General features: G+C 45.0%; 1 protein-coding gene across 1 annotated transcript; it reads left to right on the plus strand.

Annotated features, from left to right (window-relative positions):
- The first annotated feature begins 379 nt into the window (after window positions 1–379).
- Window positions 380–10,820, plus strand: CUNH11orf16 (chromosome unknown C11orf16 homolog). The gene is given in 7 exon segments (XM_042691759.1): window positions 380–546; window positions 2,572–2,728; window positions 4,814–5,051; window positions 5,878–6,239; window positions 6,242–6,524; window positions 10,658–10,697; window positions 10,699–10,820. Coding segments are annotated over 7 exon segments (1,311 nt in total). The 3' UTR covers window positions 10,763–10,820.
- The last annotated feature ends 1,838 nt before the right edge of the window (window positions 10,821–12,658 follow it).

Here is a 12,658-nt window from a genome sequence, read left to right on the forward strand (position 1 = left end):
GGGAGAAGGAGGAAAAGCCTAATGAATATTGTGTTACTTATGCACCAGGTGTTTTCTATGACATCTCCTAAGCAGTAACTTCAGCTGCTTTAGAAGCCAAGTGAGCACACAGCCTGAGAAGGACTTAAAGCAGGATTTCTCTAAAATTCACAGCGTCTGCTCTTTTAATCCCTCCCCCCCCCCCCCCCCTCGCTTCCTGACCTGAGGTCTCTGAGGCAGATGATCCAAAGAGGGAACTCTGGGTGTTGGTGGGGGTGAGAGGCCTTGCCCGGATGCAGTTAACCCAGAGCTGAGCCCACCCACCTAGGCGCCCTCTGCTGGACTGTAGGCTGCAGCTCAGATAATGGTGATGCTTTTCCAGGTGGTTTCTCCTAAGGCCATGCAATCCTCCACTGATCCTGGGCTGCCTTTGCCCAAATACTGCAGTGTGGCCCGGATGCTGAAGGCCACTGACTTCAACTGCGCTGCTCTTCCCTGGGACCTCTGCTTCACCTGCCCCCTGGCCCTGCGGGTGCCCCAGCTCCCCAGGCACTACACTCCCACAAGGTACCAGCCTCTGCCCCCACCTTGCCCTTTTGCCTGTGTTCTTGCTTTTAAATATGTTCTGTGAGAGAGCTACCTTGCTTCCTGGGAGGGCTGACGGGTCTCTACTGTTAGGCTTATAATTTATGTGGGTGTTTAAGCCTGTTAGCACCGACAACACCATACCCCCAGGGGATCTGGCTTTTGTCCCACTTGTAGCAGATTTGTGGCTGTCATGGCTGTGGGGGAAAGCAATCAGGGATGACCAACCATGAAGTTTCTAGCTGGTTTTGTTGTCAACTCCGACGCATGCTGTGGTACATAGGAGAAGTCAGGGTTTCTCCAACTCACAGCTAAGGTGGGGGCATTTATTCCATATGAATTCCAATGGTCATCAGGCTCGGAGTTTGTGAAGAATTGCTTACCCTCAGGGGTCGCTGGCACTGGAGGGGGCAGGAGAAGGCAAACACCCCCATGTCCTGAGCTGCTTGTATGCCAGGTGCTTTTCAAACAGCAGAGGCTAAGTGAGCTCACAACCATCAGACTCCCTAATCTGAAGCCTAACTGGCAGTTGAGGATTTTCAGCTGTCCACAATTTTCCTGAATAGTATTCTCAGTCAGCTGCCTAAAGTATAAGAGGAGAAGGAATGTCAGCCTGCAACACACAGAAATCACGTGCGTTTCAGGGAGCAGGTCCAAGCTACTCATTTAATTCCGTTTTCTCAAGGAAGGGAAACATCACCTGAAATGATGGCTCTTAATTACTCCTTTTGTATATGTGTTCGTGCATGTGGCACTGAGGTTTGAACTCAGGGTTTTTGTGCTAAATAGGCAGGTAGTCTACCACTGAAGCCATACTTCCAGCCCCTTTTCTCTGGTTGTTTTTCAGATAGAGGCTCTTTTTTTTTTCAGGCCTGAGCCAGACTAGACCATGATCCTTCTATTTATATTTCCTGGTGTAGTTGGGATTAGGGACATATACTTCAGTGTCTACCTACTGGTTGGGGTAGGGACTTATGAACTTTTAGTCTGAGTTAGCCCCAAACTGTGATCCTCTTGATCACTCCCTCCCTTGTAGCGGGGGTGGCAGGTATAAGCCACCAGCACCCACTTTGCTCCCTTAATCCATCCTGTTGAAGGCAAAGTTAAGCATCTTTGTATTCATATTTGCTCACAAAATACTTTCTTCAAGATCCCAAGCCCTCCCTCTTAGCTCTTCTAGTGGGAGAGGCCAGCAAGCCTTGTCCACATAATTCCCCAGAGCTAGTCTGTCCTTGGCTTGCTCTGTAGACCCTCAGTCAGCTGCTCTGTGCTGCTGGCTCTGCTCCAGCACTTCCTCCTCTGTCTCCACAGTCAAGGGCTTTCCAGTTTTTTCTCCTTTAGTACTTTCATCCACACTTCTATGCTGCACCCTGGAACCTCACATGCTGCCTGGGGAGTCATAGCCAGGCACCTTTTCCTAGTTTCTTGTCGGGTCTCAAAGCAAGCTCTAATGAACTTAAATATTTCAGAATTAATTACATTTTGGATACCTTGAAACAAAACCCCCAATCCAAAACAAAAAAAAAAAAACAACCAGTCTACTTTCCTGTCCTCACCTTCAACTGCTCCCACAAGTTTACTCCTCTTATGGAATGTAACAGATTGCCACATGGGTTTCTGTTGTTCATACACACTCTTGTATGTCCCTTGCATGATCATGGTGCTACTCAGATATGAGTGGAACAATTTGCTTGATGTCTTTAGGGCTTGTGTTTCCTCCACTTAATTTCATGGTTTTTGTTTTGTTTTTTTGTCAGTTGTAGGGCTTGAACTCAGGGCCTAAGTACTGTCCTTGAGCCTCTTTGTGCTCAAGGCTAGCTCTTTACCACTTGAGCCACAGCACCACTTCCAGTTTTTGAGTGGCTATTTAGAGATGAGTCTCATGGGGACTTTTCTGCCTGGGCTGGCTTTGAACTGTAATCCTCAGATCTCAGCCTCCTGAGAAGCTAGGATTACAGGCATGAGCCATCAGGGCCTGGCTAATTTCATGTTTTAATTTTTTTCCAGGAAAGATTCTTACCACCCTGGTCTCCACCTTGCTGACTCAGCACAACAGAGGCTCAGCCAGCCTGGAGAAGTTGGAGACGCTGCTGGCACCTGGGTCCTGGCAAGAAGGTACCCTGATGGCTTTTATTACCTGGCTCAGATAAAAAGCACTCCAGAGGTAAGTCCCTGACTCCTAGCATCTCCCTGGTATACCCTCTGGATGGCTCTGTATTATCTGATTTATTGTAGGTGTCCAAAGGTTTGGTTGCTTGAGTAAAACCAGATCTTCCACAGCCAGGTTGTAGAAGTGAGAATGTAATATCAGTGAGATTATTACTTTGCTAGGGATGGATAGCAAAGCATCACAAATGGAATAGTTTAAACAACAGAAATCTGTTGTTCCCCCCACTCCCTGGTGCTGGTCCTAGGGCTTGAACTCAGGGGCTAGGCACTATCCCTGAGCTTTTATGCTCAAAGATAGTGCTGTACCATTTCAGGCTTTGCTTTCGTTTCTTTTGGTAGTTAATTGGACATAAGAGACTTTCCTGCCCAGACTGGCTTTAAACTTTGATCCTCAGATCTCAGCTTCCTGAGCAGATAGACTTCAAAGGTGTGTATCACATTCTTGAGGCTCTGGGTCCATCTATTGGCTATAAGGAAGAATCTGTTCCATGCCCCTCTTCTAGCTTCAGTGTTTGCTGGTAATCTTTGGTATGCCACTATATGGGGTTATGGGCCTGCCATGCTCATTATGACCTTACCCTAGTTTGGCCTGGAATGATTCTATTCTCAAGGCGACATTATGAAGGCTATGCATATACATTTGGCAACAAGTGGGGAGGAAGCACAATTTAACCCATAACAGTGAAGAAAATGTATATTAAAAGTACTTTGGCTGGGCACCTATGGCTCATGCCTCTCTGTAATCCTAGTTACTCAGGAGGCTGAGGTCTGAGGATGTGGTTCAGAGTCAGCCTAGGCAGGGAAGTCTATGAGACTCTTAGTTCCCATTAAGCGCCAAAAAAGTAGAAGTGGAAAAACAAAACAAAAGCTAGAAGTGGAACTGTGGCTCAGGTGATAGAGCACTAACCTTGAGTGAAAAAGCTAATGTACAGTACCCAGGCCTAGAATACAAGTCCTAGTACTGGTATACACATACACAAAAAGTACTTTGGCTGGGCACTGATGGCTCACATCTGTAATCTAAGCTACTCAGGCGACTGAATCCTGAGGATCATGGTTCAATGCCAACCAGGGCAGAAAAGTTGTAAGAATCTTATCTCCAATAAACCAGCAAAAATCTGGAAATGAAGTCATGGCTCAAGCAGTAGAGTGGGCTTGAATAAAAAAGCCAAGCAAGAGTGTGAGACCCTGGTTTCAAGTACCAGTACCAGCACTAAAAAAGAAAACAAAGTATTTTGTTAAGAAAATTCAGTTTGTTGAGTTACCACTGAGAAAGAGTAGTAGAATGTGCTTCCCACAGGTGTGTATGCTTCAAGAATAACTCAGCATTCATTCGTTCTTGCAGGCTAGGATTCGGGCTGGGGCTTTCATTCTGTGACTACATAATTTCTTTGGACTTTTCAGAGTCAGATTATATGCATATAGATCAGCAGAAGGAAGACTAATTCTCAAAAAATAAGAATTACAGCGAGGTATGATGGTGCATATTTGTAAACATAGCTACTTAGAAAGCAGAGATAGGAGGATCACAGTTCTATGCCAATCTAGACAAAAGCATGAATTCTGAAACACACTAAAATCAAAAGAATTGGGGTGGGCTGGGATGTAGCTCAGTGGCAAAGCGCTCGCCTAGCAAGTGCAATGTCCTGGGTTCGATCCCCAGTACCAAAAAAGAAAAGACAAAAAAAAATAGAGTTAAAAAAAAAGAATTGGGGTGTGGCTCAAATGATAGAGCTTGAGGCCCTGAGTTCAATCTCCAATACCAAAAAGAAAAGAAAAGAGAGAAGCATTTTTTTCAGCTTAAAATGTAGTAGAAGGAAAGAAAAATAGAAAAAGAAAAAGAATGGCAAAGAAAGATAGAGAGTGATAAACCAGAGATGGTGGTAGCAAGAAGAGATAGAATGGCAATAGTCTCATTGGCTGTTTATCTCCACTTCGACTGGCTTTGGGAGTATTTTTCCCCTCCCACCCTCATTCCTTCTTTTCAGGGTCCTCTGCATAATGGAGACTCAGAGCCTAATTCTGGAGCATTGGTTCTGGCTAATACCAAATTGTATGCTGCTTTCTTTCCCACACACAGGTGGAGAGGCGAGGGGCCCTGGTTGTGAAATTTGAGGCTCCCCTTGCCACAGGCCCAAAGCTGCAAGCCCAGTGGCAGAGTATAGTATTAGAAGAAGATGTCATTCGACTCTCACCATCTGTGGGATACTCAGTGCAACCTGGGGACAAGGTGCTGGCTTGCTGGGGGCCAGACCGACAGCGGTATGGCCCTGGCACTGTTCTCTCAGGCTTGGAGATGAGAGGAGGCTCACAGAGAGGTAAAGGAAGCTGCTCTAACCAATCCGTCCCCAGGAGCCAGCCGAGTGATCAGGACATAGCTGAGAGATCTTAGAGCAATTGAAGAAAGAATTATTGGTCTGGGGTTGTGACACAGTGGCAGAGCACTTGTTTAGTATGCATGAAGCCCTAGGTTTGATCTCTAACACTGTCAGAAAAAGGGGGAAATTAAAAAAAAAATTGTACACACATACTTGCATCTTAACTCTGGGGTGACAACAGATATAGGGTTTGTATCTTCCAAGTTATAACATTAACATTGTTTTCCTCTCTTTTGTGGTGATGTTTGAACTCAGGGCCTTGATGCTTGCTCGGCAGGTGCCCTACCACTGGGCCACATCCCTAGCCCTGTTTTTAAATCACAGAAAATGACCTAAAACTACTGCATCTATATTGGTTAGCAGAACTGCAGTATGGTGAGGTTATTCTGGGCTCATACAAGAACCCATCCCTCACCAAGCCCTCCTAGACATTTCTAGGATGCCAGGCAGCACAAATGTAATTCACAGAAGGACAGGAGCTTTCTATTGAGGAAGCATTTTGGCTTCACATGAAAAATGGGCCTCCTCTAGGCCATCTTATAGCCCAGAAGACAGGGAAGCTCTAGCAAGTCCATGCAGAAGTGGTGGTCAGTGTGACCCAGGTGACAGGGACCTTCCCATAGGCTCTTCCAGGAGGAGGGGGGCCTGTGAGGAGCAAGGCAGGTAGAGTAGAGGGATGGGGCTGAAGCTCTGGCTCTGGGGACAGGAGATCCCTCATCCTGAGAAGAGCTACTATAACAAAATGTTTCCCTTTTCTATTGTATAGCATCACAGGAAGAAGAAATCATTGTTTACTTCTGGAATGGCATGACAGCTAAAGTGCCTGTAGATGGGGTCAAGCAAGTACCCCTCGCAGTCTGGAAGAAGGCCGTGGAGAGGCTGTATAAGCCTTGTATGAGGGAATACCCTGAAACCTGCTGGGCCCCTTGCTGTTCCCTGCTGAGGCCGGTCCCTGGATGCCTCACCAATGGGCCTCCTGCAGACACTCTGTTTCTGTGCCCTTCATGCCACCCCCGTGCCTGCTGCCAGCAGCTGTACCAGGGTTGCCTTTGCCAGTGCCCCTTGGCAGGCCCTACCTGGTGGCCTCTAACTAGGACATCAGAGATCACAGGTAGAGAAGTCTCAGAGTCAGAGCTGAAGCCACAGCACAGCTCTTCTCCCTAGAGAGTCCCAAAGATGAGGCAGAAGCAGAGTATGCTCCCATGGCTCTTCTGTCCTTGTCTTCGTCTTCCATCAAAGAAGAGGATTCTGAGAATAATCTAGAGACAGGCCTTTCCCAGAGACTCATGGTAAACAAAGCAGTCAACACTGACTCCATCCTTCCTGCCAAGTCTGTGAAGCAAAGTGGCCCCTGCCAGCCCCCATGGAGGTACTGGAGAAGAAATGGGCCTGAGCCATGTTTGGGGAAACCAGGTAAATAAGAAGGGCATGGGCTATCTTCCGAGGCCAAGGCTGCTGTCTCCTTCTATGTGGCCCTTAGGAATCTGATGCACCTGTGCTCTATTCGGGCTCAGATGTAATAACTGAGAGCTGGCCATATGAAAGGGGTGGCTGGGAAAAGTAATGGACTTCCATTTAAGCTCTGACAAAAAGGGAAGGATAATCTGGCCTTTGTGCTCAGACAGGGCACTGCCCTCTCTGCTTATGCTCTCTCCTCCCCATCTTGAAGGCTTCGATTTTTTTCTGTAAAGGACGCAAGGAGCTAGTCAATTCAGTGTCTTGCAAAGCACAGAACTGCTGCTTAAACAATGGCCAGAAGGCTCCACTATCCAGAGGGATCTCTTAGTAGGCTGGAGTGGGAAGATCAAGCCCTGCCTGAAGCTACTTTATGAGTCACAGGGGAACTGAACTGCTTTGCTGTTGGCAGTCTGCAGCCATCCTCATGTTTCTTTACATTGAGTAGATGACCACGGAACTAACACGGCTTAGTAGGTTCTGTGAGTAGCCTATGTGTGCTTTACAGCCATCCCAGCTCTCAGAAAACAGCCCTTCCAAGTAACTGCTGCCAAGGCTTACCAATGGGGCCCAGAAAGAGCAGAAGTCTAGGTCAGATGGCAAAGAAGAATGAAGAAGGTGGTCTGAATAAAGCCCAGCCCTCAGGGCCCCAGGCACTGATTTATATTCAAGGAAAGGGCATCTGGGGATGGCATGGTGTGAGTGCTAAGAACACCATGGCTAAGTGTATAAGAGTGTCAACTCTGGGATCCACTCTGAATCAGTCACACAAACCTATTACAAGTTGTAGTTTTTGTTTTTGTTTTGTGGGGGGTGGGGGAGCATATGATCATGCTTGTGCCATTATTTGGGCTTAAACTCAGGGCTGCCTCCTCTCCCTTGGCTTTTTCATTCAAGGTTGGTGCTCTACCATTTGAGCCACAACTTTACTTCTGGCTCTTTCCTGGTTAATCAGAGGTAAGAGTCTCACAGACTATTTTCCTCAGTCTGGTCTTAACTATGATTCTCAGTTCTCAGTCTCCTAAGTAGCTAAGATTACAGGTGAAAGGCACCCACTCCACTGCAAGTTCTTGCTTGAAGCTATTAGACAGCTACTCAGGCAGGAGTCTGCTCAGCCCATGATGACTTCACTTTTTTCCTGCGGGTAAAGACTTACTAGTTTTCAGTTCCATAAAATGGAGTACTTGTTTTATTCTACTTATTTATTTTTACCAGTCCTGGGGCTTGAACTCAGGGCCTTGGCACTGTCCCTGAGCTTCTTTTGCTCAAGGACATGAGCCATAATGCCACTTCCGGCCTTTTCTGTTTATGTGGTACTGAGGAATTGAACCCAGAGCTTCATGCATGCTAGGCAAGCACTCTACCATTAAGCCACAAAACCCATCCCAGAAGACTCGTTTTAAAAGTGGGAAACTTTCTTGGGTGGTTCCTCTGGACTGCTGAGCTTTAGTATGCATTGGTATTTTATATGGGAATGACAGTGTTTCTCCAGATTCTGAGATGAGGGAATCTTTCCCCCACTGCTGATAAGGAAATATTTAGAGGGACAAAAATCCATCTCTGTTCAAATGACTTCTTCCCCTCTTAAAAAGGAAACTGAAAATATAGGGTAGAGGGGAAAGTGCTGAGCTTCTGTGAAATCAGTCCCTTGAATCTCACAAGGGTGATCCTTGGAAGCAGCTGTTCCTGAGATCTGCTCTTCTAATAGGTGATGATATATGCTACCTCCTCCCTAGCTTCCAGTGCCTCTTGATATAGCAGTGTGGAGAACGAGAAGCTGGACCTGACCAACAGAGAGGAGTCTGTGGGCACCACTGACACAGCATCAGACACACAATCAGGGAACAGAGGGGACCCAGGGTTAGACACCCTTCCAATACCATATCTGTGTTCCCATGGCTACAACCTGCTCAATAACAATTAAATTCAAACAAATTCTTCCTGGCCCTAAGCATACACAACTCATATTTAAATTCATATTTAAATTAATTCACTCCAAAGTTTTCTTCTTTGAAAATAAGTTTTAATAATTACCTCAAAGAAGAATAATATAGGATCTTCAGGTAAAGAATCTTTTGTTACACTCCAGGGTAAGGATAATTACTAGGGCTGACCCATGAGACATTATCAGACATGTTCCCCAGACGATGGGAATTATGCTGAAGATGGGATGTGGAGAAAGGCCCATTCCCATCTCTGGTCACAGGTGCAGTAACAAAGATAAAACCAAGTGTGGGCCAAGGCTGGAAACAATGGTAAATAACAGAGCTTTTCCTTTCTCTGATCCAGGTTTGTCCTTTTAAGGAAATGTGCAGTTTTGCTTCTCCTAAATATGATTGGTATTTCATCAGTACTAGATAGCTGTACTTGATAAAAGAGTACTTGATTCAGTTATCTCGAGTACTGAAGCTTGACACATCCATCTTGAGTTCTGCCTTTTGTGAAACAAAAATCTTGTGTAGGGTCCTCTGCCTTCCATACTTCTAGTTCTATTCAGTAAGTTCACTGATGCTGGTAACCTCAGAAAGGCTAGACTGTGGGCTGCCAGCCCTTACGATGCTCCCTTACTTAGACCAAAACAGATTCAATTTGTAAGGTTTTTTTGTTTTTTTTTTCCCCTCCCTGCTGGTACTGGACCTTGAACTCAAGACTTCATGCTTGCTTGCTCATAGCTAGTGCTCTACCACTTCAGGCAGGCACAGCTCATTTGGGGGTGTCGGGTTGGGGGTTGGTTGTGGGGCTTGAATTCTGGGCCTGGGCCCTGACCTTGAGCTCTTCAGCTCAAGGCTAGCACTCTACTACTTTAGCCCAGCACCATTTCCTGTTTTCTGGCAGTTAATTGGAGATAAAGTTGCACAGATGTTCCTGCTCTGAACCGTGATCCTCAGATCTCAGCCTCCTGAGTAACTAGGATTACAGGCGTGAGCCACCAGCACCTGGCCCCGCTCATTTTTTTTTTTATGACAGTCCTGGGGCTTGAACTCAGACCTCAGTGCGGTCCCTGAGCTTCTTTTGCTGAAGTCTAGCACTCTACCACTTGAGCCACAGCACCATTTCTGGCTTTTTCTGAGTAGTTTATTGAAGATAAGAGTCTGACAGACAGCTGGACTATATATAGACCAGGCATGTGCCTGGGTAGGAAGCAAGGTTCTATTTAAAAAATAGCCAGCAAAAACAAGCGCTGGAGGTATGGACTAGCAGTAGAATATCTCTCCTAGTAAGCATTCGGCCGTGTTCAAAACTTTAGAACCAACAACAAAATTTGAAGTATTCCTTCCTTTTCACAGACTATCATAATGTAATCCAAGCTGACTATGAACATATAATCCTCCTGCCTCAGCCTCTCAGTGTTGGGATTACATTGTACCACTATATGTTTATGTCCTTCCTTTTTAGATTGGTCTCCTATTCTATAGAAGTCCTATCTCCTGTTATTTTGATTTTTCCACAATTTCTTAAAACTTATTTTCCCATTAGCCTACTATTTCCTTTTTTGAAGGAGAAGCTCCTTAAACATGGCAGCTGATCTCCTTTGCGTTACTGACTGGCTATTTGTGAAATATGTCTGAGAAAACTTGTTCTCAACTCCAAATTGGAGTATCTGATAAATAACTATTCACAAAACATAATGGTGAGAAATTGACTAATACAAAGTTTCCTTTTAAAAATAGAATAGCTGGGTGCCCATGGCTCATACCTGTAATTCCACCTACTCAAGAGGCTGAGATCTGAGGTTCATGGTTGAAAGCTAGCCGGAGGAAAGTCCATGAGGCTCTTATCTCCAGTAATTATTCACCAAAAAAGCCAGAGGTGTTGTGGCTCAAGTGGTAAAATGCTAGCATTGAGCTATCCCAGGCCCTGAATTCAAGCCCCAGGATTAGCGTGTGCGCGCGCGCACACACACACACACACACACACACACACACACAGAACAACACTAGGAACTCTTAGATACTTAAGAGATTGAGTGATCACTGATTTAGTTATTTGTTATTGAGACTATGGTGGCTTAAGAGATTGAGTGTTCACTGATTTAGTTATTTGTTATTGAGACTCTGGTGGCATTCTCACATAACTGATTTTGTGTTTAGGAACAAGACGTTATAATATCTGAAAAGAAGAGAAGCACAAAAAGGAGAGTACAAACTGTGGTAGTGGGAGCTTCACAAGAGTTAGTCCTGAAAGCAACTGTATAAAACCATGAGGAAGTTGAACATAGAAAGCTGAGTGAGGGTGCTGAAGCATTAAAGGGTAAGAATTCCCCTTGGACTAAAACCCCTACAACAGGATTTTGACTTCCTAGGATCACACTCCCTTTGAGAATGGTAAGACCCTTTTTCCCAGAAAAAATTGTATATACCCAGACTTTTGCATACAATTTCAGAAGGCTTACAGAGCCTATGAAGTTCATCATAGACTTTGTGTGTATGTGTGTAAAGATTTGTATTTAAAGGACCCTCTGTCCTATGGTGTGAGCACAGGTCCATTTTATGAGACCCTATGTTCATGGGAGACTGTTCCTTGTAAGAATGCAAATATAGCTCTATTATTTAAAAAATCTTAAGTATAAAGTTGTTAAAGGATTAAATTTAATTATCTGATTGACTTTAATAGTGTGAAGTTTATATTCTAGCTAATTTGAGTTTTCTTTAGGGTGAGGTTTTGATAATTGGACTACTTCTGGACTTTTGGATCACTGTTTTGGATGTGTGATAATTCAGTTCTGAAGGTAAAAATATTCAGTTAAAATTGCTCAGGATGCTCTCTTAAAATATAACAAAACATATCTTGCCCATGTAATTGTAACCCCTCTATACAGTATTTTCACAATAAAAAAAAAGAAATAGAAAAATATATATAACAAAATATTGTTTTGTCTTTTTTTTTTGGTTGGTCATGGGGCTTGAACTCTGGGCCTGAGCCCTGTCCCTCAGCTCTTCAGCTCAAGGCTAGCACTCTGCCACTTCCGGTTTTCTGGTGGTTTATTGGAGATAAGAGTTTCACGGACTTTCCTGCCTGGGCTGGCTTTCAACGATGATCCTCAGATCTCAGCCTCCTGAGTAGCTAGGATTACAGGTGTGAGCCACTGGCACCTGGCATTGTTTTGTCTTATACTGCGTTTTTCTTTTTTTTATTTTTTATTTTTGGGTCCGGTTGTGGGGCCTGAACTCTGGGCCTGGGCTCTGTCCCTCAGCTCTTCAGCTCAAGGATAGCACTCTACCATGAGCCACAGCGCCACTTCCCGCTTTTTTCTTTTTGCTTATGTGGTGCTGAGGAATTGAACCCAGGGCCTCAGGCATGCAAGGCATACGCTCTACCACTGAGCCACCTTCCCAGCCCATTATACTGCGTTTTTCTTTTTTTTCATATTTTTTTCTTTTTTTTTTTTGTCGGCCGTGGGGCCTGAACTCTGGGCCTGGGCGCTGTCCCTCAGCTCTTCAGCTCAAGGCGAGCGCTCTACCACTTGAGCTACAGCGCCACTTCCTATACTGCGTTTTTCTTGAGGAAAGAGTTGCTCAATTCAAAATGAGATGAATTACTGGGAGATACAATACTGTTGGTATAATAACTTTAGTGAAGTTTAGAACATATGAGTGACTTCTTTTAAATGTTTGATTTCCACCTCCCTCCCCAATACCAAGAATTGAACACAGGTCTTTTTTTTTTTTTTTTTCTGGTTGGTCGTGGGGCCTGAACTCTGGGCCTAGGCGCTGTCCCTCAGCTCTTCAGCTCAAGGCTAGCGCTCTACCACTTAAGCCACAGCACTACTTCCGGCTTTTTTCTTTTTGCTTATGTGATGCTGAGGAATCGAACCCAGGGCCTCAGGCATGCAAGGCAAGCACTCTACCACTGAGCCACCTTCCCAGCCCTTGAATACAGGTCTTTGGATAGGTTTTACCACTTGAGTCACAACCTGGCCCTTTTCTTCTTGGGATCTCACTAACTGCCTGGCTTAGCCCTTGAACCATGATCCTCCTGTTTCTGAGTCCCAGAGTAACTGAGATTATAGGTTTATGCCAGCCACTGTACCCAGCTAAAATAAATGATTTTTGATCTTTAGGATTACAGTCAGAATGAGACCCTCAGCATAA

This window comes from Dipodomys spectabilis, unplaced genomic scaffold (genome assembly GCF_019054845.1).
Source record: "Dipodomys spectabilis isolate Male_0828 unplaced genomic scaffold, ASM1905484v1 ptg000145l, whole genome shotgun sequence".
NCBI classification, from domain to species: Eukaryota; Metazoa; Chordata; class Mammalia; order Rodentia; family Heteromyidae; genus Dipodomys; species Dipodomys spectabilis.